Here is a 26,847-nt window from a genome sequence, read left to right as displayed (position 1 = left end):
CAGGGGGCCCGCGAGGGAAAGACAGCACGGGGGACCACGAGGGAAAGACAGCACAGGGGGACCGTGAGGGAAAGACAGCACAGGGGCACCGCGAGGGAAAGACAGCACAGGGGCACCGCGAGGGAAAGACAGCGCAAAGGGACCGCGAGGGAAAGACAGCACAGGGGCACCGCGAGGGAAAGACAGCACAGAGGCACCGCGAGGGAAAGACAGCACAGAGGGACCACGAGGGAAAGACAGCACAGGGGGACCGCGAGGGAAAGACAGCACAGGGGGACCGTGAGGGAAAGACAGCACAGAGGGACCGCGAGGGTATCCATGTGTTTTATACCTCTCGCACCCACCCCCCCTCCCCCTCTTCCCATGCCTCCTCCCCCAAGCCCTCTCCCTCCCACAGATCTCCCGATGTCCATGTTCTCTACTGTTGTACTTGTGTGCTTCCATCTCTCCCCCCTTCTTGTCTCCAGCTCCCTTTATTGCATGTTTGTGTGTCCGTTTTTTTTTTTGTGATTAATGTTAGCTCCTACACGATCCTCGATTTTGTATACAAAAAAAAGAAAGAAAAAAGAAAAGCAGACTTGATCAAGCTCTGAAAGCAGCCAATGAGGTTGAGACTTTAATTAGGACTTGCTTCGACGAATCAGGTCGAGCAAATGAAGAGCAGAAAATGTTTCGAGAGGAGAGTCGGACGTTGTCGGTCCAGGACTGCAGTTCACCCATTTGTGGGATGATTGTGGGTGTTTTACTATCATTGTACTCAATCGCAGTGCAAGCAACCTTGGGATCAAAACAACAACAATTTATCACAAAATACAACTTTATTATAGACATAAGTATGAAACAGCCTCATTGAAAGAGCTTTACAACTCGGGGAATTCCTCAAACTCCAGGGTTATCCTCCATTAGACATCATTTTCTAAAGAACGTAAGGAGTGATACTACAATGTAGTTGTGGTGCACTACTGTGTAAAAGACATCAGCAAGGTAACGCTGGGTATGAAAGTGCTGTTGTAAATGGTGGCGACATCATCAGACTCCTTTAATCCGTCCTCATCTGGACTGTGCTTTGCTCCTCGTTTAAAACCTCGCTATCCATCGCATTTTGCAATCGAAAGACACGCATCCCAATCAGCGCATTTACATCATTCTCCATATTAGTATTCCAACGCTCAATGGAATCCAACGGAGGTTTCGTAAAACGAAACATATGTGAATCTCCACGGAAAAGGACCAAGTTAACAGCAGGAGGAAAATACACCGCTCAAGGTCAACAGCTGTGCTCGTCACAAAATCTATACATACATCTGATATGGTCGATATGCTTACATTCATTCGAGATTGATCTGTGGAAGGAATATTGCTTTTCAATGCATCGACTATTCAAACCGGTTAGATGGGCAACAGCGAGTTACCCTCTTCATAAGCTCCATCAGCCATGACGAGGTGCAAAATCCGAGGATACAAATGGAGGAAGTGGGGAGGAATCAGGCGTTTTGTTGCTGTGCTTCCCTCCAACATTGGGGCATCTTCATCCTCATGGCTGGCCTAGGACAAAGAATAAAACCAGTTAAATGCACCTGCGCCACGGGCCTTTGCAACTACCCCGGCGATGGATGTGGTGCGACATCACCCCAGCTGGTGACACTGACCCACAGTCTCCCCCAATGAAGATACGACCCCCATCAACCCGGCCTGCGACAGGTGCCCATGGTTACCTCAGCTTGAGAAGTGAGGGAGTACCGCAGCTGAGGATAGATGGTGTAATCAAGAGATATCAACACAATACGCACCTTTATGGCAAGGTAAACTCTGTGAAGAAGGTGAAAACCCATCTCGCACTCGAGCTGATCCCGCAAGCTCTCGAGCCGACTGAAGATGCTCCCTTTTTCATCTTCTTCCTCTTCCACACTAAAATTGTCCTCCTCTTCATCTTCCTGTCCTCCATGTTCTTCCTCAAAAATGGTTTTCAAATGCACACGATGTACATAGATATTATTTTCCATCCGATTCTGTTTCATCGCCAGAGTGCTACGTCTATGCATTTCCCTGTTCTCAAATTCACCGACGGGGATCTTCTTCATTGGTGCCAAATCATTTGCATGTTTGCTGTTGATAATGTCAGTTTCAAAATCACTGTCAACAACAAAAACATAATGAATAATTAATTGCATTAAATTACTATCATTACACAATCAGATGTTGAAAAACTATTCCGAAAAACTACTATCCACCATAACTGTGCTGTATAAAATAAATAATACAGTCATCAAAATTGTTAACCAAAGTTAATGACGTCAAAGAACTGGAGAATTCCCTTCAATACTGATAAATGGTATCAATGAAACAATTATCTTTCATTACTATTCTTATCAATATATCCATTGTGGCCCCACGACACTCCAATAAGAAGTCAGATCCCAAAGCGCTTCCATTTAAACCTGATCTTGTGCAACAATTCCTTCTCATGAATAAGGATAAAAGGAAAGAGAGCAGGAAACGCTCACCTGTCCTTTTCATATAGGAGTTTATCTTGGGATGAGTGAAGACCTTCCAAATCGATTTGTTCGTACTCGGCCTTACCAATACACTCATCCCAAACATTACGCTCATCACAGCTCACATTGGTAGAATATTTGGTCATGTGTCTGACAATACTTCCATCTCCTGTTCCCGCCACATCTCCCTTTTCGGAATCGTTGCACTGTTTTTGTTCAACATTATCCAGCTTCCTTGCCCAACAGGCAAATGGCTTCAGTAATTTTTCATTTTCAGGGACATTTTTTTCTTCATCCTGCTTTAGCTCTTCCAAATCATCAATATTTCCTTGAATCTGCTCGTCTGTCCTGGTATACGTTTTCAGACTCTTCAAATTTCCCTTAACCAGCTCAGTTTCCAGATTCCCATTCACCCTCCCAATTTCTGTACACTCATGGTTTTCAATCCTGTCACCTTCAATTTCCTTTCCTGCCTTGTCTGATTGATCCTCCGCCTCCATGTCCCCTTGTTCCCCTACCTCCCTCTTCTCCTGTTCCCCTGCTTCAACGTCTCCCTTCCCCTGGTCCCCCACCTCAACCTCCCCTACTTCAACCTCCCCCTTCCCCTCGTCCCCTACTTCAACCTCCCCCTTCCCCTGTTCCCCCAATTCAACCTCCCCCTTCCACCCCGCTTCAACCTCCCCCTTCCCCTGTTCCCCCGCTTCAACCTCCCCCTTCCCCTGTTCCCCCGCTTCAACCCCCCCCTTCCCCTGTTCCCCCGCTTCAACCTCCCCCTTCCACCCCGCTTCAACCTCCCCCTTCTCCTCGTCCCCTGCTTCAACCTCCCCCTTCTCCTCGTCCCCTGCTTCAACCTCCCCCTTCTCCTCGTCCCCTGCTTCAACCTCCCCCTTCCCCTCGTCCCCTGCTTCAACCTCCCCCTTCCCCTCGTCCCCTGCTTCAACCTCCCGCTTCCCCTGTTCCCCCACTTTAACCTCCCCCTTCCCCTGTTCCCCCGCTTTAACCTTCCCCTTCCACTGTTCCCCCGCTTCAACCTCCCCCTTCCCCTGTTCCCCCACTTCAACCTCCCACTTCCCCTGTTCCCCTGCTTCAACCTCCCGCTTCCCCTGTTCCCCCGCTTCAACGTCCCCCTTCCCCATGTCTCCCACTTCAACGTCTCCGTTCCCCTGGTCCCCCGCTTCAACCTTCCCTTTCCCCTGGTGCCCTGCTTCAACCACTCCCTTCCCTTGGTCCCCTGCTTCAACGTCCCCCTGGTCCGCCACTTCAACGTCCTCCTTCCCCATGTCCCCCGCTTCAACCTCCCCCTTCCCATTGTCCCCCGCTTCAACCTCCCCCTTCTCATTCAACCTCCCTCTTCCCGCTTCAACCTCCACATTCCCCTGAACCGCCGCTTCCACCTCCCCTTGCACTTTTCCCCCTACCTCAACCTCCTCCTCCACCTCCACCTCCCTCTCCACCTGGCCCCCCTCCTCAACTCCCCCCTCCACCCCTGCTTCAACCTCCCCCTGCACTGCCACCTCAACCTCCCTTGCCGCATCAACTTTTCTCTGCTCCTCTGTCTCAACCTCCCCCTGATTTCCAATCTCCATGCTGTGTTTTTTTTCAACAACCTCACATGTTTTCTCCACATATTCCCATTTATCTACATCCTCAGGTGCGATGTCGATCTCCAAAACTCCTTTCCCCTCACAAATAACCTCTGACATCAACTGAATATCCACGCATTTTCTCCAAACATCCTGACAAATTTGTTTGTTCACAATATGGAAATCCTCAATGGTTCTTTTGTCTCTTTCTGGAGTTTTTGCTCTCCACAAGTCTCCCACTTCATCCAATTGATCCTTTATATTTAATCCTGGTTTGTGAGTTCCCAATCCTTGAGCTTCACTTTCTCCTTTAACTCTCTCTAATATCTCATCTCTTTCTTTCTGAGTTGCTGTGAGGGAGGGAAGTGGAGGTGGAGAACCAAGTGTCTGGGTGAGTAGGGGGGCATAGTCAAGAATCTGTAGTACGGTTGGTGGCGGCTGCAGGACCCACTGTTTCCGTTTTTCAATCTCTGCAAAAGAAAAGGGTAATTATAATAATGAACAGAAAAACTTTTTGGTTCAGGAAAGTAATGATTACACAGAGCTGTGTCGGCAAACTGGTATCAAAGTCCAGGGAAACGATAATTCTGGACTATTGAAACACCGTGTATATACCTCAAGAAACAAGTTTAACACTGTTATTAATTATTATTGATAGGACCAGAGGCCCGCCTGAGGGTAAAGAAGAGGAGAGTTTGGATGGGAGGAAGGGAAGGGTGATTCCCTCAGAGTAGTTAAGGTCTCCCTGGAAAGATAGTGGCAGCATTGGGGATAGAAGGGTACATGGGCATTGCCAGGTATGGTAGGTGGTTGGGTATGGAGTGGTGATTGCATACTTGTGTGCATTGTGCGATCTGTGAGAGGGTCTCCTCAAAGGGTGAATGCGTTGTCTATGTTTGTCAAGTCCTCACCCGACAACCATCTTCATACTCCCAAAAAACTACAACAACAAAATAAAATACAAAAAACAAAACCAAAAAACAAATGTCCCTCTCGTGACGATTTCTTTTTTTTTTTTTAACTTCTGCCACCAAAGGTGGACGGAGGTTGTGTTTTCACACGTATTTGTCTGTATCTGTCTGTAAACACCATCTCAAACCGTTATGGACAGATTCAGACAAAACTTGGACATGTTCTGTGTGGGACAAGGACGAATTGATTAGATTTTGATGAAGTTCCAGATTAAACAAGCATTCTGAGTATTGCGCTGCAATACATGTCCCCTACCGGCAGTCTGTCGTCCGGAAAACTGTTGGGGAAATTACCAAAGTTCAAAGTGCCATAACTTTGTCAAAAATGATCGAAACGTCGTGAAGTTCGAACTTGATCTGTAACTTATCATAAGGAAACCATGTACCAAGTTTGAAATCATTAGCATTAAGAGTTTAGAAAAAAAGTCCGGAAAGCTGTTCTTTGCGTGACGGACTGACGGACGGAGGGACGGAGTGCAAACCTATAGTCCCCTCCGGTGTACACCGGTAGGGGACTAATAACTGGCATTATTTCTTTTGAAGTGATTTTTCACCATTGAAAAATGGGGCCTAAAACGATACACAGTACAGCATGACATTTAAAAAAGTTGTGGAAAAGTTATGACTAAACTAGGTGGATGAGTTGGCTAGGTGGCAAGAACAAGCCGATTAGATTTTGGTTCAGGCTATCAGTGGGAGATCCCGGCTATCAGTGGGAAACAAACGCAAACTTTTCAGCCTGGCGAAGGTGTGCACTCTACCGAATGGCGGATGTATGCAATAACTTTGATCATGGATTGGACAGCAAGGGAAGGTTTGGATTGAATGGCTTGGGGAATAGAGCCACGAGATGGGGAAAAAAGGGTTTCAAAAGCAAAACCATAACAAAACCATAACATAAAACCAAAACCAAAACCAGTGTGCCCCAGTTTACAAAAGGTACACCGCATCCCTGTGTGTCGTAAGAGGCGACAAAAGGGTGGGGGTCAGGAAGGGCATCTAGGCCATAAAAACATTGCCTCAAAAATGGAACCATTTAATGATTGTCATGGGGCCTGCAAGGCTAACCCCTGCTCTAGCAGGGAAAATGGCCTTAAAAAAGGGGGGGGGGGGGTCAGGAGGGAAGAGGGGAGGAAAAAAGTAAACAACATTTACCTAAATACGTTTCCTCTTCTTCCTCGTCAACATCCGCCAGAGGTACAGCGAGCGATAATGGCACATTCTTGGCTTCGCCCCACTTCTTTCTCTCTCGTATTTTGTCCTTCGCCACAGCGCATTTACCCCCCACCTTTTGCGCACCTCCAAAACTCGGCACCTCTGCTCGAGTACGATTCTGATCATCGCCATCTGCGTTGTACTGCTGTGGGTAACACAGGATAGTGGGTAGAGTTTGGGACCTTGTCGTTGAGCTGCAAGTTCGCAATAGTCTCCAACATAAATGCAGGTGTGGGTGCCGCAGTAGTCAAACGTACTAATGGAATTCAAAATAATTAAATAATGTGCATCTTAATTTTGACAATAGTCTTCATTTGGTATGTAGAACGAACATATTTTAATTTAAAAAAAATGATTTATTAACTTCAAATAAGATGACTGCAGTTACGTATGCCTGTGTAGCCCATCATCATCATCATGTACCACTGTCTATACAGAGTGATGCTCCTGCCGAAGACGTTCGTTGACTAGGGTTACAATCCTGGATGGGTCACCACTCCGATACAGGAAGTCATGGCAGGAATTAGTAATTTGTACATGGGGCCGGCGACAACTGGCCCACTCTTTGCAAAGGACACTGTGGGATCTTTAACGTCCACCAATAATGCTGGCAGGTGGGACACCCAGTTAAACCTCCATCCAAGGGACGGCACACACAATGATGCCTCGCCCTACCTGTGAAACACCAGGATGACAGTTTAGAGCTGAACGAGGATTCAAACCCAGACTACACAGCTCAGAGGTGAGTACGCAATACCTCGAGACTATCCTGCCAGGCTTTGCAGCCCATGTCACAACATCATTACCGTTACCATAAAAGACGTGGCTGGATAATTGTGAATGACAACATGTTTGACCATTGCATCGTGACTGCATTAGCAGGTGCAGCATGTCATGGTCACATGATCTGTAAGCTTCACTCAAAGCTCGCATGAGGGCAGATAGCAATGGAATTCAGGGCCTGGTTACACACAAACCCGGTTTGAGAGTTCTGATGTAGCAGATGCTAAGTGCCATCAGGCTGGGAAATTATAACATCAAAAGCAGAGAACAAGACCATTAAAAAAAAAAAAAACACCTTTAGAGGCCATTTTTCCCCGCAAAGCGGGGGTTGGCCTTTTTCGGGAACCGTGGTTGTTGTTGTTTTTCGGTCCCCTTTTTGAAGCAATGTTTTACGGCCGGATGCCCTTCCTGACGCTAACCCTTTTTACCGCCTTTAACGACAAACAGGGAATTACCAGTGAGCTGGTACTCAATTAGCCGACCTCGGAAGGATGTACAGGCTGAGTCAACCCCCCTGGCGTTAATTCAGCGATCGACCGGGATTCGAACCCAGGATCCTAGGATCCTAAGGCGGCACCCTAGCCGCTAGCCCAACACCGCTAGCCCAACCAACACCAGAGAACAAGACCATAACAGAGGCAATTTTAGATAATATGAGATGAGATTTCTCAAACGGTTATATCCATCTTTCAGGACAACACATGGCATATAGGTTGTTCCTCAGGATATGGTGACATTGAAATTGTACCAATTGAACATGAACGGCACAAACTCACTCAAACACCAAGTTTCATCCCTTTACCCGATCTCAGACTGGCCTACCATATCCCCACTCGTAAACGTTTACATGCACTCACCTTCACTATGTGGCCTTCAACACGAGCCTTATTTTGCAAGGCTTCCTGCCTCAATTTCCGGAATGCCAGCATTTCAGATCTTCGGCCTTTCAAGGCTGTAAGCTTTCCAAGGCCTTCATCCTCCCGTCGAATCGACGCATCAGCCTTGTCCTGGGCCCGGTCTCCCCGGTAAAACGTTTGCGGTGTCGATACTGGGATTTGTGGAACAACCCTGAGCAGGATTTGAGAAAAATCAGACTTCACAATCAATTTGCCCATAAATGGCTCATAATATGGAGCGAATCCTCAGAGAAGAAACATTTCAAGGCAAAGTCTTATCACAGATACTCGTCTGCATCTTTGGTCCACCTTTAAGATGAAGCCATACACTCTGCAGGATTAGAGGCCAAATCATAGGATAAATAAACTCGCCTTTAAGAACTGTTATCATTTCCTTTTTACATACTTCCATCTCGCATGTACTAACGGACCTGTTATTTCTGCATCCCTCATTACTCCCGCCAGGGAGTAATGCATTCGCTCGTGTCTGTGTGTGTGTGTGTGTGTGTTCGTGTGTTTGTGAACAAGATATCTGGAAAAGTTCTGAACGGATTTGGATGAAAGTTGGTGGGATGATTGCCCTTGGGATGAGGAAGAATTTGATTAGTTTTTGGTGAAGCTCAGGATATTATTCCGGATCCAGGAATTATTTGAAGGATTTGTTTACCATTGGAAGATAGCGCTCATTTGTTTTTAACATTATCTTCTATATATTCTATATTTAACATTGTGATATGAAAATAGTTTTCATATTTGTTGTAAATGTAGTTTAAACTCGTGGTTATGCATTAGAGCGGTGTATTTTATTAGCAGCGTCGTCTTCAAGGTTCTTTTTTTTCTTTCTAATAAAGACATATTCTGTCATTTTAAAACCACCAAAGTGTGTATTCGGTTTCCCCGTTTCATAAAATGTATCGTTTGATACGTATAATGCTTTAAAACCGTTTTTTATTTTTATACCTCAGAAGAGATATCAACATTTACCTCAACGAATGTCAATCGCGGTGTCAGTATTTGATGAACTTATAAAGACTTAGGTGACTTATAAGTGTGACCAGCATGTGCACGGGATTCTTCCCAGAAGAATGAGTGGTCGCATTAGCTTGTACGACTTAAAATGAGCGAGTTTTGTTTTGACGTTTGGGCCAGTTTTACATGTTGTATCCCTAAGGAATGAAACGAACGTTTTCCTGGCTTACAATTATATTTGAAGTCACACATGCCTCAAAATACACTCACTTATATGGAATTGAACGCTGAATCCGAAAATGTAAGTGAAATTGCCTTGTTTTTTTTTTAACATTATCTTCTATATATTCTAAATATATATCTGTGCAGTGTCTGTCTTATGTTGTCTTGTCTTATCTTGTGTCGTCACTGAACTACTCCCTCAAACTTTTGTGAAATCGTACTATTCCAACTTGACCCACGGCGGGAGTATGCACTCTAAAGAGTGGCGTTCTAGTTTGAAATTGTGACTCTTGTACAATAATGTTTCTCCAGGGAGCAGACACCTCCACTCTGCAAATTCCCTCCGAATCCATAACGATTGGAATAGTGAAACCCAACATATAGATTAAAAGCGATAGATTCAAGTGCTGTCGAGTATATAACACACTTGGAACATTTATCAGTATAAATTATTAACTGTTCATAGAGGATGCAATGTTATGAAGGGAAATGGGAAACGTATAGATGCACTTCAATCAAATAAACTAGTCAAATTAGGCCGACAGAGGGCTCAAAATTTAGACGACAATCCAAAATAGATTCCACAGGATGCTCTCACTTGTGTTTCCGCTCAGGATCATCACATGCTGCAGGATTCGCGGCGTGCACCCCAATCTTGGGCTTCACACCACCTGCTTTATCACCGAGTCCCAGTACCAAACGCCATCCCTCCAATCGAGCTTGGTTTATGAAAGATTGCTGTCAGAGAGTCCAACCAACAACAAACAGAGTGTCAATCAAAGGCAACGCTTGGACATCGGGTGACAACTCCTTCGAGTAACAAGTCAATGATTCACCGATTTAAAAATACTTCAGGTACTGGTGACGACGTTACAGATCGAGACGTCCGGGGGTTTGGCACATCTGTGTTGCAATGAGGATTTATGCAAGTTCTGACCTTTTGCTCCTCAAGCCTTCTCTTGTGCTCCTCACGTAGTCCGACCTGTTCGGTAATCACAAGATAACGCATAATGTTATTGATGCTTGGACTATATCAAGAGAGAAGATGAGGTGGTTTGGAGTTAGGATTCCAAACAAGCTCTTACTGATGGGTTCCGGATGGCTTTTTTGATCGGGCGCTTCACAACGGGCACGCCGTACTTGGCTGCTGGTCCAGTGACACGAGATCCAGGAGTGCGAGTTGTAGGTTTCTTGGCTTTTGTGGTAATTGAAAAGAGAGAAAAGTAAAACAAAAGGAAAAAGTGATATAACAAGTCCAACTTTATATTATTTATAAAGCTCCCTGCACCACAACTACAAAATCTATATAATAATAGCGTAAGGACTCGACTTTGTTATCCCTTTTACGCCGCACCCAGTGACCCGATGCCCACGGCACTAATGGATTTACGATCTACAAACCGCGCTCTTTGTTTATCACGTACAGACATACTCGAAAAATCTGAATTAGCCAACGTTGGGGCCCAAAAGCATCCGATTAACTGCCGATACGACGCCATCTTACGACGCCATCGTATTGGCGTCTGCTGGGCGAAGGCGAAGCGAGCCGTCCGCTGATTGGACAGTCGAGTGGTGTGAACATGGGTGGTGTGAACCAAATGGTCTTTTTATTCCCTTGAACATTTTAAATTAGGATATATAAGGAAACGTCTTTATCGTCATTTTAATAAAGTTAAATGGAGTGACGTTGCGATACTCGGGGTGCGTTGCATAAATCCTCGTAACTCAGAGAGGTGTAGCAGGTGGCGAGACGTAAGGCAGCTTAAAGATAACGAGCTGAAAACAGGCGAACGATATGTCAATCTCTTTCTACACCGAACGGAAATAAAAGTATGAGAGCGGGAAGGCATGGCCTGAGCACTTCGAGCAGAGACGACTGATTGGACAACTTAAAGAGAAAAAATTGGAGCTAAACGGAAGAAGAAGATTCCATGAGCGCTCCCCGATGCCATCTATAATGGTACACTCTATCCATACACCACATCCTCCCTTCCGTGGATGTTCCACGGGTTTCGGCTAGTAATCACTATTCCTCAAAATGTAGAGAAGTTTATCAATCTGGATCTTCAGGATCTATTGCACGTGGGGCTGACCTGAGGGCTCTGCATGACCTCCTGCAGGTGGAGGTCTTTTCAACCCCATCCCAAACTCTTGCAGCAGATCCTGACACAATCACAAGATAAACGAGGAACTCACAATTATCTAAGAAATGCTGAATTGTTATATTCATTCTTTAATAAGAGTATATAATAGACAATTAATGGATAAGGAAATCTTTTATTTAATAACTAGAACACTCCTCGACGTTGTGACATCAACCGATATGCCTCTGCCCACGTTATTACATAATTATATATTACTTGAACCAAGTTTGATTTAAATCCCTTCACCTGTTCTCATCTTCAGTATCCAATTTTTACCTGACGTGACCTCTGACCTTTGAAGCCAAAATTGAATCACCTCGTCTTTGCATCATAGCATGGCCATTTATTTATTTATGTTTTTAATACATGGGCTAAGGCTCGTAATAGAGCTGACTGACACACACACACACACACACACACACACACACACACACACACACACACACACACACACACACACACACACACACACACACACACACACACACACACACACACACACACACACACACACACACACACACAGTCTTTGGTATGACTTGAACTGGTCCAAACCGGATGGGTGTTTTTTAGGAGACACCATCTCCTCACTGGATGGCCGTTGGCTCCTTACGGGAGCTCATCCGCCCTTTGCCAGGTGTTGTTTATGGTCCTGGCAGTCACCCTCCCCGCTAGAAAAGCCAGTGAGGGGTGTTGGTTTAGTCGCCGACAACCTGACCATGTGGCAGGTAGCACTGGGGTATATATTACCAGTTGCAGGCCCAAAAGAGTGACCTGACCAAAATGCACTTGTCCGAAGTTTGGTGAAAATCCCATCACTGGTTTACAAGTTAGCTCGGTAACAGAATTTTTACCGAACGGAACCTTTGACCTCTTGACCCCATTATTTAATCAGTTCATCTTTACATCATTATACATACTTGTACCAAGTTGAACTTGGATCCCTTTAACCGTTCTTAAGTTATCGCGGTAACGGAAACCTATCACGGATGGACAAACTGACGGACGGATAACCTAAAAACATAATGCCTCTGGCGACTTTGTCAGTGGAAGCATAAAAATGAGTGTGTGACAAGGAGAGATTGAGTGTGTGACAAGGAGAGATTGAGTGTGTGACAAGGAGAGATTGAGTGTGTGACAAGGAGAGATTGAGTGTGTGACAAGGAGAGATTGAGTGTGTGACAAGGAGAGATTGAGTGTGTGACAAGGAGAGATTGAATGTGTGACAAGGAGAGATTGAGTGTGTGACAAGGAGAGATTGAGTGTGTGACAAGGAGAGATTGAATGTGTGACAAGGAGAGATTGAATGTGTGACAAGGAGAGATTGAATGTGTGACAAGGAGAGATTGAATGTGTGACAAGGAGAGATTGAGTGTGTGACAAGGAGAGATTGAGTGTGTGACAAGGAGAGATTGAGTGTGTGACAAGGAGAGATTGAATGTGTGACAAGGAGAGATTGAATGTGTGACAAGGAGAGATTGAGTGTGTGACAAGGAGAGATTGAGTGTGTGACAAGGAGAGATTGAGTGTGTGACAAGGAGAGATTGAATGTGTGACAAGGAGAGATCGAGTGTGTGACAAGGAGAGATCGAGAGTGTGACAAGGAGAGATCGAGTGTGTGACAAGGAGAGATTGAGTGCGTGACAATGGGAGATTGAGTGTGTGACAAGGAGAGATTGAGTGTGTGACAAGGAGAGATTGAGTGTGTGACAAGGGGAGATTGAGTGCGTGACAAGGAGAGATTGAGTGCGTGACAAGGAGAGATTGAGTGTGTGACAAGGAGAGATTGAGTGTGTGACAAGGGGAGATTGAGTGCGTGACAAGGAGAGATTGAGTGTGTGACAAGGAGAGATTGAGTGTGTGACAAGGGGAGATTGATTGTGTGACAAGGAGAGATTGAGTGTGTGACAAGGAGAGATTGAGTGTGTGACAAGGAGAGATTGAGTGTGTGACAAGGAGAGATTGAGTGTGTGACAAGGAGAGATTGATTGTGTGACAAGGAGAGATTGAGTGTGTGACAAGGAGAGATTGATTGTGTGACAAGGAGAGATTGAGTGTGTGACAAGGAGAGATTGATTGTGTGACAAGGAGAGATTGAGTGTGTGACAAGGAGAGATTGATTGTGTGACAAGGAGAGATTGAGTGTGTGACAAGGAGAGATTGATTGTGTGACAAGGAGAGATTGATTGTGTGACAAGGAGAGATTGATTGTGTGACAAGGAGAGATCGAGTGCGTGACAAGGAGAGATTGATTGTGTGACAAGGAGAGATTGATTGTGTGACAAGGAGAGATTGATTGTGTGACAAGGAGAGATCGAGTGCGTGACAAGGATGAATCGATTTTGGTGAACATTCGAATACGATCATTTTTTAAAGTGATCCTTCACCATTGAGTACAAGAAAGGGCCCAACAACGATATACAGCATGATATTTCAAATAGTTGTGGATGACTTATGACAAAAATCAATGGATGAGTTGGTTAGTCGACAAGAATAAACCGATTAGATTTTGGTTCAGGTTGAGATCCAGATCCAGATCCGGCCTATCAGTGGGATACAAAAGGTAAACTGTTCAGCGTGACGGAGGTATGCACTCCATCGAGCTCCGTTCTAGTTCATCATGTCATTTGTTTCTTTATATGCAATGTCTGTCAACTTTTCATTCAATTGCATTTTTACGACATGACAATAATTAAAACAAGAAATATGTAGTGCAAAGCACGATACTTGCAATATCCACCCCCACGCCCTTCAAAAAAACGTTTCCATGGAGACATAAAATTGCCCATTTTATTAAGATTAAAATTGACAATCTTAATCATTTCCAAGCTGGCCTCCAAAGCCAGTCGCCGACTGGGCATCCTCCGTCGTGCGAAGTCCTTCCTCGGCACACCTGAGCTACTCACCACATACAAGGCTTTCATCCGCAGCTCAATGGAATACTGCTCTCCCCTATGGGCTGGTACTCCTGCCTCACACCTAGCTCATCTTCATGCTGTTGAAACCAAAGCTTTCAGAATTATTGGAATCTCCCGCGATGAAGCTATCTCTGAGGGCCTTTCACTCACTCACCGCAGGCAGGTAGGTGGTCTTTCTGTCTTCTACCGACTCCTCTCCGGCCTTGCACCCCCAGCTCTCTCTGGGCTCTGTCCCCCAAATATTCCTACAGGTCGCACAAGATCTGCCAGCAAGCCTCTGATGGTTAAACTGCCGAAATCTCGGCTCTCTGCTCACCTTCACTCTTTCATTCCTCTTTTCTCCCGCCTCTGGAACAAACTCCCTCACTCCCTTCAATCCCACTCCTCCCTCCAGGTCTTTAAAACAGCTGTTCACCACCATCTCTTATCTTCCCCCATCCAAAACCTTGATCTTTTCTACCCCCACTAATTCACCCCAGATCCACCTTGTTTGAAATTCCAACTTCTTTCCTGGAATTCCTGGCAGTGTCCATATGTTTTATACCTCTCCCACCGCCCCCCCCATTCCTATGCCCCCCCTCCAATGCCCTCTCCCTCTCACAGATCTCTCGATGTCTCTCGGGCCCTGCTCTCAAATGTTGTGTTTGTGTCCTTCCCCCTCTCTCCCCATCTTGTCTACCGCTCCCGATGTTATATGTTTTATGTGTCGGTTTGTCTTTCTGTGTGATTAATGTTCGCTCTTTCACGAGCCTCGATCTTGTATACAAAAAAAAAAAAATCAAAAAAAAAAAATCATAGTTTGGGTCAATTGGATGAAAGTGATGATTTTTCAGATGAAGGTTGATGATTTTAGAAGTTTGACCTTGAGTTGACCATTCACCTTTTAACCTCAAAACAGTTGGTTTCCCAATTTAGTAACAATATGCAAATCCTGTTCGATTTTCAAGTCAATCGGACGAAAAATAAAGATTTTAGAAACTTGACCTCAAAATCAATAGGCATCTCAATTGTGACTACCTCTGCAACTTGTTAAAGTTTCATGCCGATTGGTTTAGAATTGTGACCTGTAGGCGAGTGACAAGCAGAAACAAAGACAGAATAACAAAGTCGACCGACCAATACGGTTGGAAAAGCTTCGATTTTGCAAGTAATAAATGTTGAGATTTGAACAAAAGTTAGAGTACTTCTTTTCAAGCGTATTAGAGTTCTTTGTCAACTCTGTATTTAGAATGGTCTTTATAAAATTTATGACAAAAACAAAACACGCACAAAAAATATTCCCCTCACGAAATTGTATTTTTATGCCTGCGCTGAAGTCGCCGGAGGCATTATGTTTTCAGGTTGCCAGTCCGTCCGTCCGCCAATCGGTCCGTCCGCCAACCCATCCGTCCATCCGTCAATCCGTCCATCCATCAATGATACGTTTTCGTTACCGCAATAACTTGAGAACAGCTGAAGGGATCTTAGTTAAACTTGGTGCAGGTATGTATAAATAAGGTAAAGATGAACTGATTAGATTTTGGGGTCATGAGGTCAAAGGCCAAAGGTCAAGTTAGGTTAAAAAAATCCTGTTACCACGATAACTTGTGAACCAGTGATGGGATTCTGACCAAAGTTGGTGCACGTATGTATTATGATGCAAAGATGAACTTTTGGCTTTGGGGTCAAGAGATCAAAGGTCAAAAGTCAAAATCAGTAATAGGTCTATAACTTGAGAACGGCTGAAGGGATCCAATTCAAACTTTGTACAGGTATTTATAAATAAGGCAAAGATAAACTGATTGGATTATGGCATCAACAAATCAAAGGTCAGAGGTCATGTCAGGTAAAAATGTGATAACTTGAGAACAGCTTAAGGGATTTAAACAAAACTTGGTACAGGTTGGATTTAAACATGATCATATATAATGATCTAAACATGAACCGATTTAATTTTGGGGTCAGGAGGTCAAAGGTCAGAGGTCATGTTAAGTAAAAATAATGTTGCCACGCCAACCTGAGAACAAGTGATAGGATTTTGAACAAACTTGGTAAAAGTATATATTATGATGCAAAAATAAACTGGTTATATTTTGGCATCAAAGGTGAGAAGTGAGGTGATTTTGTGACATTGGTGGTCATGGGTCAGGTAAAAATTTTATACTTGAGAACAACTGAATGGATTTAAATAAAACTTTGTAGAAGTATTGCAATGATGTAATTATGTGGGCGGAGGCATATCGATCAACGTCGTGACGTCGAAGAGTGTCGTTCTAGTTCAATGTAATGCAGGTTTTATGCACCCCCTCCTAACCTAAAATCAGATCCATGCCTGGTTCCTCTCATGATTTTGCTGATTAAAAAAAAAAAAAAAATTTGTTAGGAGGGGGTGCAAAAAAAAAAAAGGTTAGGAGGGGGTGCAAAAAAAAAAAAATTCTGTTAGGAGGGGGTGCAAAAAAAAAAAAGGTTAGGAGGGGGTGCAAAAAAGAAAAAAAAATTCGGTTAGGAGGGGGTGCAAAAAAAAAAAAAAAAAATCGTGAAAAAAAACAAATCATGATTTTGCTGATGAATAAATAATAATCTCTTTAGGGGAGCGTTAACCTCCTCGTACTCCAGGCAATGTGGTAAACAACAATGATGGTGTTTAAATGAAAGTTTACCTTGATGTCAATTCCTCAAAGGAAAGTACAACTGCAAACAACTATCGCTGATACGTGCATTCAAGTGCTCCTACTTCAGTGATGTATTCCTTCTATTTTTACTTTTTTTCACCAATTGCTAATTATTATTGTTACAATACCTGTGGAGAAAGAAACTTGGGCAGACAGGCTTGAAGTAGACTGCTCTGCAGCACCTGAGCGGCAGATGGGCGGAGTCGTGGACTGCGGGCCAAGAACCGACCAATCAGAACTCGCAGACCCGGGGAAAAGGAAGTGGATACCGGAGGATAGGCACCACGTACGATCTTTAGCACCAGATTCTTCATGTTACCCGCCTCAAACTGGGGTACATCGAGGCAGGAGGGACAGCAACGTGCTTACTGAGGGACCGCTTCATCTGAACAGTATGAGGGAAATCGGTCAAAGTTCACACAACGATTGTGAATTTTTCACCAGTCTGTCTTTCACTGACCAGTGTACAGTTAGGACATGTCTGAACTTGTTCAATAACTCACACCAAATGACAGGAAACATCCTTTTCCTTCCTCCTGAACATCATTGTGCTTTCATTTGTCAAGCTGGCAATTCCCTGATAAACCCTCGTGACCGCCAGGTAGAAATCAATTAAAAAGAGATGTTCACTGTGAACAAACTTCCCAAAACCAATGGAGTGATGGAACAAGGTCTCCCAGCCGTTATACACAATTGTTTAATTACAACCTGAAAATCTTATTCATATGAATATAAACTGCAATACGAGAGTGAACAAACTGACAGAAAATATAATCAACCTCCAGGTACATGCGGAAATACCATGTAATGGAAATGAGACTTCAACAACACCATGCAAGGAACAGTTAAATATATCATGGGAAATGAGTATTGTTACTTCCGCTACCGGAGGTGGATGGAGGTTATGGTTTCACCCCTGTATCTGTTTGTCTGTGAACGGGACATCTCAAAAAGTTGTGGACGGATTCGGACGAAATTTGGCGGAGAGTAGCATATGTGACAAGGACGAAAAGATTAGATTTTGGTGAAGATCCGGATTCGGATCCGGCTCGTATAATAATTTTTTTTTAAAAGCGATTCTTCACCATTGGGAGATAGAGTGGGATACAAAACATAGACTGCTCAGCTTGGCGGAGGTATGCTCTACCCAGTCCCGTTCTATCTTAGCTATGTCCTCCTGGAAGATGTTGCTGGATTGAATAAACCCCCAACTCCGAGTCCTCAATACCCCACCCGTCCTGGAAGTCCTTGGTGTCCTTGTGTTTTATACTCCTCCCACCCCCCCTCCCCCCACCCCCTTCCCATGCCTCCTCCCCCCAAGCCCTCTCCCTCCCACACATCTCCCTGCTCTCAAATGTTATGTTTGTGTGCTTCCCCTTCCCTCCCCATCTTGTCTTCCGCTCCCTCTTTTTATATATTTTGTTTGTCTGGTTGATTTGTTTGTGAAATAAATGTTAGCTCTTTCACGAGCCTCGATTCAGTATACATAAAAAATAAAAAAAAACCTCACCAAGTCTTCAAACCTCTCCCCACCCCAAGTCCTCAACCCTCTCTGTGTCCTCTCTGCCCCCCTATCCCAACGCACTGCCTCCACCCTAACTCTTTCCTCCCCTCCCCCTTTTTCCCATTCCTCAAAACAAGAGGGCAGGCATTCTTGCATAATCATAAATCGTTTCTTCATTACCTCATTAAAATGGTGGAATATTTAACTCTTTTTCCCATCCACATTATTATTATCAGGCCATTATATACCTCCCAATCTCCTACCTCCTCATAACCTGCTTTCCCACCTTCGTAACTTCTCCTTTCACCCTTCTGGCCTTCTCTCTGTCTCAAATCTCATTCAGGATCTCACGAGATACATCATTCAGGATCCCAAATTAATCACCTTCATGATGCATACGCACGACATGAAAATTAAATAAAGACAAAGCAACATTTCATTCACAATCTCACAAGACATCCGCCATCTCGTGATATGTGATGGACGACGAGACCAACAAGCGTATTATATAGATTTTAACTCATATTAATAACGTTGCATCAAAGTAAACAATATCTGAAATGAATCCGAACAGACCGTTTAATGATAACATAAATCATCTTTTACAAACTTACCAATGGAATGTACAATCGGCATTTACACTTACAGCATGGCGCAAGGTGCAGAGCTCATAAATGACACATCCCAGAGCCCACATGTCGCTGGAGAGAAGGCGATAAAAAATTTCAGAATGTTTTCAGACTCCATTGTACACCAAAACAATGATTGTTCAAACAGAGAGAGGGAGACATGTAGATTAGAGAGATAAAATATTGAAAAAAAAAAAGAAGAAAAGTTGTAGGGAAAAGGGAGGGGAGGGAAATCAAAAACAAAACAAAATGAGAATCCGATTGTGAGGTGCAGCACTGCACGGCCTAGGTTTCAGTCAGGCACAACAGGGTTTTAGTCAGGCACTCAACTTCCTGATAGGGCACAGTAGGGGGCAGCGGAGTGCAGTAGGGAATGAAGAGACTGAGAATAAATCTCAAATACAAACGTAATTGAAATACCTCTTGTGGTTGTAAGGTTTGTTCTCACAGATCTCTGGCGAAAAGTAGTACGGTGTTCCGATACATGTACGTGCCAGCTCCGTGGTACTGCCGGGAAATGAATTGGGGTTCAAAATCACCACTAAACTTCCTGAGCTACAAATATAAAGTTCAACGAGAACGCCACTCAGTAGGGCGCATACTCCCGCCGTGGGTTTAGTTGGAATAATACGTTTTGTTTAACATCCCCTCTACCCAAAACAATAAATGAAAAACAAAGTAGGCCCTAACTGTCAGATAATTTATTTTTGATATATCTCGGAATTAGAGGAGAAAAACATCATTTTAGAATAAGAATAAAAGCTTTAATGCAGTAAAACAGAAAAAATCTTTCTCCAAAAAATTCCCAAAATTTTTTCCTGGATCTGGAATAATATCCTGAGCTTCACCAAAAACTAATCAATTCTTCCTTATCCCAAGGGCAATCATCCCACCAACTTTCATCCAAATCCGTTCAGAACTTTTCCAGATATCTTGTTCACAAACACACGAACATACGAACACACACACACGGACGGACACGATCGAATGCGTTACTCCCTGGCGGGAGTAATAAACCTGAAAATCGTAGAGCCAGAACCAGAATTATTTATTTGGTCTGGGAAGCCCATGCGAGGTTTCTTCTTCTTCAGCTTCTCACAACCCTGGGTGAATATGCGATCTTTTTTTAAAAAAGTTGGAATTTTGCCAAATCTGTTTTATGCGTTTGTTAATATACCTCAGCCATTGACAAATCTGGAACTAAGTCTTTAGAAGTTCATCAAATACTGACACCGCAAATGACATTCGCTGAGCTAAATGTTGATATCTCTTCTGAGGTAAAAAAACAAAACAAAAAAAAACAAACAATTTTAAAGCATTATACGTATCAAACGATACATTTTATGAAACGGGGAAACCTAATACACACTTTGGTGGTTTTAAAATGACAGAATATGTCTTTATTAGAAAGAAAAAAAAATGAACATTGAAGACGACGCTGCTAAAAAAATACACCGCTCTAACGCATAACCACGAGTTTAAACTACATTTACAACAAATATGAAAACTATTTTCATATCACAATGTTAAATATAGAATATATAGAAGAAACAACAACAACATGCATTTTAAGGCCATTTTCCCTGCCAGAGCGGGGGTTAGCCCACTCTAACGCATTATATATAGAATAATAGCGCATTATATATAGCGCATTAGCGCATTATATATAGAATAACGCATTATATAGCATGACATAGCATTAGCATTATAACATGACATGTAACATGACATGACATGACATTATAACATGACATAGCATATAGCATTATATAGCATGATTATATAGCATGAATAACGCATGTAGCGCATTATATATAGAAGATAATGTTAAAAAAAATGAGCCCTATCTTCCAATGGTAAAAAAATCCTTCAAAAAATTCCTGGATCGGGAATAATATCCTGAGCTTCACCAAAAACTAATCAATTCTTCCTTATCCCAAGGGCAATCATCCCACCAACTTTCATCCAAATCCGTTCAGAACTTTTCCAGATATCTTGTTCACGAACACACACACACACACACACACACACACACACACACACACACACACACACACACACACACACACACACACACACACACACACACACACACACACACACACACACACACACACACACACACACACACACACACACACACACACACACACACACACACACACCTCCCTGGCGGGAGTAAATATCAGAAGCAAGGCTGGGCTGAAACATCAGTTCTTTACCCACATTTCAGCGATCGTACCTGTTTAGCACTCGAGCAATTCCGAAGTCTCCGAGCTTCACCATACCTTTGTTGAGAAAAATGTTCTGATAAAAAGAAATACAAAACAAGTAAATGGTCTCAAAACTGTCATTATCAAACTTCAAAACAAAGTCTGAAGGCATCATCCTCCACACCAAATGCAACAGCCCAAAGGTAGCGCATGCACTTGGTCCTGAATTACACCACCCGGACTGCCTACATATTAGACATGTCTTAAATCACTCCAAAAAATGTATTGTCTGCAGCCCAACAGGTCGCCCCAACATGTCAATAAAATCCAAACGTGGGACCCAGAGAACGCAGGCACGTGACCCACTCATACGCGAAACCCATTGGGACAGGTGAACCGCACCCTTCACAACACGTGGCCCAGCCTCCTCTGAGCATCAGCAGATTGTCAATATCAAACGTCCAATCTTCGCCCTGGTAAGCACACCTGTGATTTGATGTCGCGATGAAGAATCTTTCGCTCGTGGATGTACTTCAGTGCAAGGCAAAGCTGAGCAAGCCAGTGCACTACCTGTGGAACCATTGCATAATTAATGAAGCACAGAAAAACAAACAAAACAAGGGCTGCAGTCAATAAATGTAGAGTGCGGTGAATAAACATCACATTCACATGTTTTCCACTAATCTGCACACAAGCCAAACATTCCTGTCATTTAACTGGCACAGGGATGAAAATGTTCCAACACAAGAGAAGGGTGGGGGTTAAATTTCCACAATTTTTGCTTATTGTTACGGATTCGTAACTTCCGTTATTGGGGTTTTCACCCACTTGATGTAGTTCTGATATTATGTACTATTATTATCTTCAAAAGGCTTATTATTCAGGAACGGTTATTTAAAGTTAAAAAGGCTAACTTTAAATGATACAGGACACCGAACCGGAAAGACGAGAAGGTGAAGGAGAAGAAGCAGCGCGAGCAAAGTCGGAGAGGACGCGTGACGTCAGCGCTCCGTAACGAGCAAGGTTTACCGACAGCCGCGAGGGGATTTTGAGTTCCTGGAAAGGACATCCGGCGATAAGAATATTCGCTGGAGTGGAGAAATCTGCGTAGACAGATTTGGGGCGCTGAGATTCCGACGAATCCTCGCCTCGTCACATCGGCTCAAGCCAGAGCCGTCGGCCATTTTGAACCCCGTGCTTCGGACACCTGTGAAGGTTTGCTTCGTGTCATCTTCACCCCAACATCCTACCATCTGTCGGGGATGTGTGTGTGTGACCGCTTCGTCTCCAATTACGTTGCGGTTTGCTGAGTGAGCGGTGAAGGTGCGCCTCTGGAGGGCGCCGTTGTACAGTTTGGCAGGGTGAGCACCCTTGCCCACTGTACACGCTTCGGATATCGACTGGAGAGCGAGATTCGGGCTTCGACTGGATTTCGTTCTATCGAACGCTGGAGCGAATCCCATTCGCCTTGGGAAAAGTTATAGAGACATTGAGGAGTGTCCGTTCATTTGCTGGCAGAGCAGTGAGTTACTTGACTTTATATAAGATATATATAGCGTGCACTCTTAAAGGCCATTTGTGGTACCGTTATACCTGTGTGTGATTTCTAATACAATTTTGTTCAGTTATAATCATTGGTGTGGTTTCACTATTGATTTTCAAAACAGGGTAACATATTTTTCTGCCGGGGCTCCTCTCGGGGTTCGGGGGTTACCGAGACCAGGAGATTGTAGAGGACTTCGTAACACTTATGTAATATGTATACGGCATCAAACAATATCAAGTTCCTCATTACCTGCTCTTCAGAAAACGGTATTCCCTTCTGAGTATTGATCCGCTGGAAAAGGTCTCCTCCTTCACAATAATCCATAACGATGCATAAAGTTTCATTTTCTGTAAACACACAAAACAAAAACGCAAACGAACTACCGCCGTACCTTTCAAACATACAAACGTTAATTTTGAAACTGTAGAACAAGCAAACATTTCGTTATCTCAAATCTGACATTTGATTAAATTTGTTTGATTAAATTTTAATAAACACAAACGCATTACGGTATCAAAAGCACGCAATTAAAAACCTTGGAAAGAGCCGTGGTAGGAGACAACATGAGGATGTCTGAGAGTGGACAGAACCCGCGCTTCACTCAGAGCTTCAGAGCGTACACGTCCACACACCTGGAAAAGCAATGAGGGCGTCCTTAGTGCAACACTCCGATCGTCGTGATATTAAGGAAATGGTTTTGTGCTCTTCTCGGAGATGTACAGGTATGGGTGGCACCCTATTATTCCTCTTACATCACACAATCGCCCATCAATTGTAAAATTACATAAAGGTCCTGCCAATATACCTGTACCCTTCCATCTCCAATGCTTCCAGGTACCTATCCAATTCCAATTTAAAAATATCTACTGGTTCTGCTGCTACTACTACCTTTCCAGGGAGACCATTCAATGCATTAACTAGATGGTATTCATCGAATACTTACCATGCACAATCAACTTGGTGTGAGCCAACTCTTCTGTTTTTGAACATTTTTTTTTTTTCTTTGATCCAATATGGCGACCAGACCACGTGAGCAATGACATCAGTTTATATTCTCTAATATAATTGTTGCAGAGATAATGCTCAATAAATTTCAAACTGATCAGAAGACTAAGCATTGTCCCTGTCGAATTATGACGTCATAATTAGGGGCACCAATGACATCATTAACACCACCAAATCCCAATGTGGAGTTCTTTACAATGAGCCACGTTTCAATTTTTCCCCTGGAGTGATTTTGAAGATATAGATGGAGGTGCAACTTTTTCCGTTTTTTCCAAGATGGCGCCCGTACCACATGACCTACGACGTCATAATTTTAAAAATTATACAGAAGGAGCCGCTCATAATGTGAAAAACTTGTGTCCATCGGATTAACAGTTGCAGAGGAATTTTTTTTTTTCACACTGATCAGATCAAAAAAATTAAAAAAAAGGATGGGGAAGACCGAGAAAGACTTGGCTAAATATGGTGGAGGAAGAAATGCGGGCAAGGGGGTTAACAAGGGGAGATTCAGAAAATAGGGCAAAATGGAGAAGATTGTCATGGGGACCACAAGGCTAACCCCCGCTCTAGCAGGGGAAATGGCCTTTAAATGCCTGTTGTTGTTGTTTGTTGTAATATAATTAAATAATTAATTTGTAACTTCGGTGCCCGGCAATGACGTCAAGCAGCGCCTGGAGATGGCATAGGAAAGGAGCGGTGTACAAAAATCTACAGGGGGAGGCGATCCCATGGTAAAATTTCGTGTCAATCGGACCAACGGTTGCCGAGAGAACTGCCTTACTACTAATACTACCATGTGGAGTCTCCTCTTCTACTTCTTCATTCCCAGGTTGTGTCCCCAGGTCCCATCACTGTCTATTTGTGCCGAATAATTATTCTGCACTTATTTCGTCTTTACCCTTCATTATCTTAAAACATCTGTATCATATCCCCTCGTAACCGCCTCCTTTTTGACCCTCCAGACCTGAGACAAGTCTATCTGCTTAATGACATAGAGTTGTCCATCTCGCCGCTTGCGGACAAGCAGCGCCCGTCCGAAAGAGCCCGAGCCGACTGTCCGCAGCCTCTCGAAGCAGTCCATGGTCGGAGAGACAATCTGTAGAAGGCACGAACACAAAATCCTACATTCAAAAACATGAGGAGCAGCAGGGGTAAAAACATGAGGAGCAGCAGGGGTAAAAACATGAGGAGCAGCAGGGGTAAAAACATAACCCCCCCTCCCTCCCTTTCGTTGCTGAGGTAAAAATGTATATTTACGATCACGAATCAGGGGAAGATCACGTGATCCTCATCATTCGGGCTACAAACGTAACGTAAACACATGGAAACGAAACCCCGCAACCTCTATGTCTGATGTCGCACGCCTCATATGATACGAGGTTCTCCTGTTGGCTCGGATTGGCGTTACTCACAAATACAGCGTCAGCGTTACCACACACAACATAAAAATATCCGCACTCTCAAACACAAACACCGTTGCTATGGATTCCGCACCTTTATTACTTCCGGTGATTGCCTTATATCCTACTTTACCAGCTTGATTTAGTTCGCTTTCTCACATTTATAGTTGCTGTATAAAGGCTTTGATCATTTAATTGAAATTATTTTAATATAGAGTTTTTAAAACAATAATGTGTCGAATGAGGAAACAGTGCTCTTAACTCCATACACCGCCGGAAGAATGTTAACTGGTAGAGCTTTTATAACGCCTCTGTAAAACAAAAGCCTCGATGTAAAAGAGAAATAATATATCACAAGGATAATTACGATAAAATTTAATGTTACAATGAAGAAATCAAAGGTACAAAACCGGATAATCCCTGAATCGCAGCCATGTTTTATGAAACATTTTAACTTTAAGGCACGTGCTGCGGTTTGAAATAAAGTATAAAATACTAGATCATTGTGTCCAGAACAACATCGCCAGCTGAGATCTCTTGGGACGATGGATATAAGGTCATTTGACCTTTTATAGTTATAATTTAAACCTTGAAGTTATACACAAGCACCTCTGCTGCGCTTCTTCATCCATATACAGTACCATTCTTCTTCTTCCTCTTCCTCTATTTCCGTCTTCTTCTTCCTCTAATTCCGTCTTCTTCTTCTACAGTCCTTCAACGGCTACAATTATTACCAGGTTTTTTGTTTACATAGTGATACCCACACAAGCACCGTTACTACTCTTCTTCCTCCTTATACCCATATTCTTCATCCTCCATTTCGTCTTCTTCTTCTCCTCATGCTCTTTAACGGCTACAATTATTACCAGGTGTTTTTGTTTACATAGTGATACCTGAAGGAGCAGCGCTCCTGCTTGAGACGGACGAAGTGACGGACAAGACACAAACTCGTCCGAGAAGATGTTTATTGTATAATCATCTCGGGAACTCTGAAAGCCCGTTTATCGGGTTCGCATATATATATCCAAACCAAAAAGCATACATCAGAACCAAAGCCACGCCTCTCAGGCGAGGCACGCTTTGGTGGTCATGTGACCGACAGGTGCAAAGGATTATAACCTCGGCGCCGCGGTTTGGCCGCCGGTTACGTCACCGGCTTGGGCCAGGAGATTCTGTTGCTGGTCTCGAGCTTTGGGGGACCCATGGGTCGCTACACACGCCCCCCCAGAATCGACTTGGTCCAGGAAGGTCAACCTGAGGGGGATCCGGATGACCCGACCGAAACGACCCCTGGCTGGTCGCGGGGGGGTCCGGTGTGGTGGCGGGTGGCCGGACGGGGAGTGCAGTGGACGGGGGGCAGCCGCGCCGCGGTGGGAGAGCCAGCCGTGGCGGCTGGCCGACGTCCATGTGGGCCGGCTTGAGGCGGTCCACCAAAATCCGGTCCGCCCGGCCGCCGATGCTGACGACGAAGGACTTGTTGTCCCGTCGTAGGACCCGGAAGGGTCGTCGTATGGTGGCCGAAGCGGCCCCCGGTGCGCGTCGTGGCGCACAAAGACGTACTCCACCGTGCGGAGTGCTGGGGGGACGTAGGATTGGGGGTCGCCGTGGCGGGACGTGGGCACCGGGGCGAAACGTTGGGCGGCCTCCTGGAAGGCCATGCGCTGGCACACGGTGGACCAGGGGCTGGTGGCGTCGGGCACGAA

At 44.2% G+C, this 26,847-nt stretch overlaps 2 protein-coding genes across 3 annotated transcripts; both read right to left on the bottom strand.

Moving 5' to 3' along the window:
- Nucleotides 1-617: 617 nt before the first annotated feature.
- LOC137439536 (uncharacterized) lies at nt 618-3,218 on the bottom strand. 2 transcript variants are annotated; one of them, XM_068135375.2, is made up of 4 exons: nt 2,505-3,125; nt 1,791-2,133; nt 1,413-1,545; nt 618-777 (listed from the first exon to the last, which is right to left on the bottom strand). In XM_068135375.2, exons 1-4 carry the CDS (start codon nt 2,993-2,995, stop codon nt 758-760), a joined length of 987 nt encoding a protein of 328 aa, XP_067991476.2. In that variant the 5' UTR covers nt 2,996-3,125; the 3' UTR covers nt 618-757. The 2 variants fall into 2 exon arrangements, with proteins under 2 accessions (XP_067991476.2, XP_067991475.2); XM_068135374.2 differs by lacking the exon at nt 618-777 and having other exon boundaries at nt 800-1,545; nt 2,505-3,218.
- On the bottom strand, nt 3,109-25,227 carry LOC137439231 (uncharacterized). Its single transcript, XM_078767953.1, has 17 exons — nt 25,087-25,227; nt 24,709-24,840; nt 23,275-23,371; nt 22,989-23,086; nt 21,680-21,763; nt 21,223-21,287; nt 19,401-19,487; nt 18,998-19,052; nt 16,976-17,176; nt 11,228-11,297; nt 10,220-10,329; nt 10,072-10,116; nt 9,733-9,872; nt 7,905-8,115; nt 6,205-6,409; nt 3,276-4,548; nt 3,109-3,130 (listed from the first exon to the last, which is right to left on the bottom strand). The coding sequence occupies exons 1-17, from the start codon at nt 25,111-25,113 to the stop codon at nt 3,109-3,111; spliced, it is 2,922 nt and encodes a 973-aa protein (XP_078624079.1). The 5' UTR covers nt 25,114-25,227.
- Between the last annotated feature and the right edge of the window lie 1,620 nt (nt 25,228-26,847).

This window comes from Myxine glutinosa, chromosome 14 (genome assembly GCF_964187855.1).
Source record: "Myxine glutinosa chromosome 14, kmMyxGlut1.1, whole genome shotgun sequence".
In the NCBI taxonomy this organism is placed as follows: domain Eukaryota; kingdom Metazoa; phylum Chordata; class Myxini; order Myxiniformes; family Myxinidae; genus Myxine; species Myxine glutinosa.
Note: the sequence above shows the minus strand (reverse complement) of the source record. Positions and strands in the feature narration are given on the sequence as shown.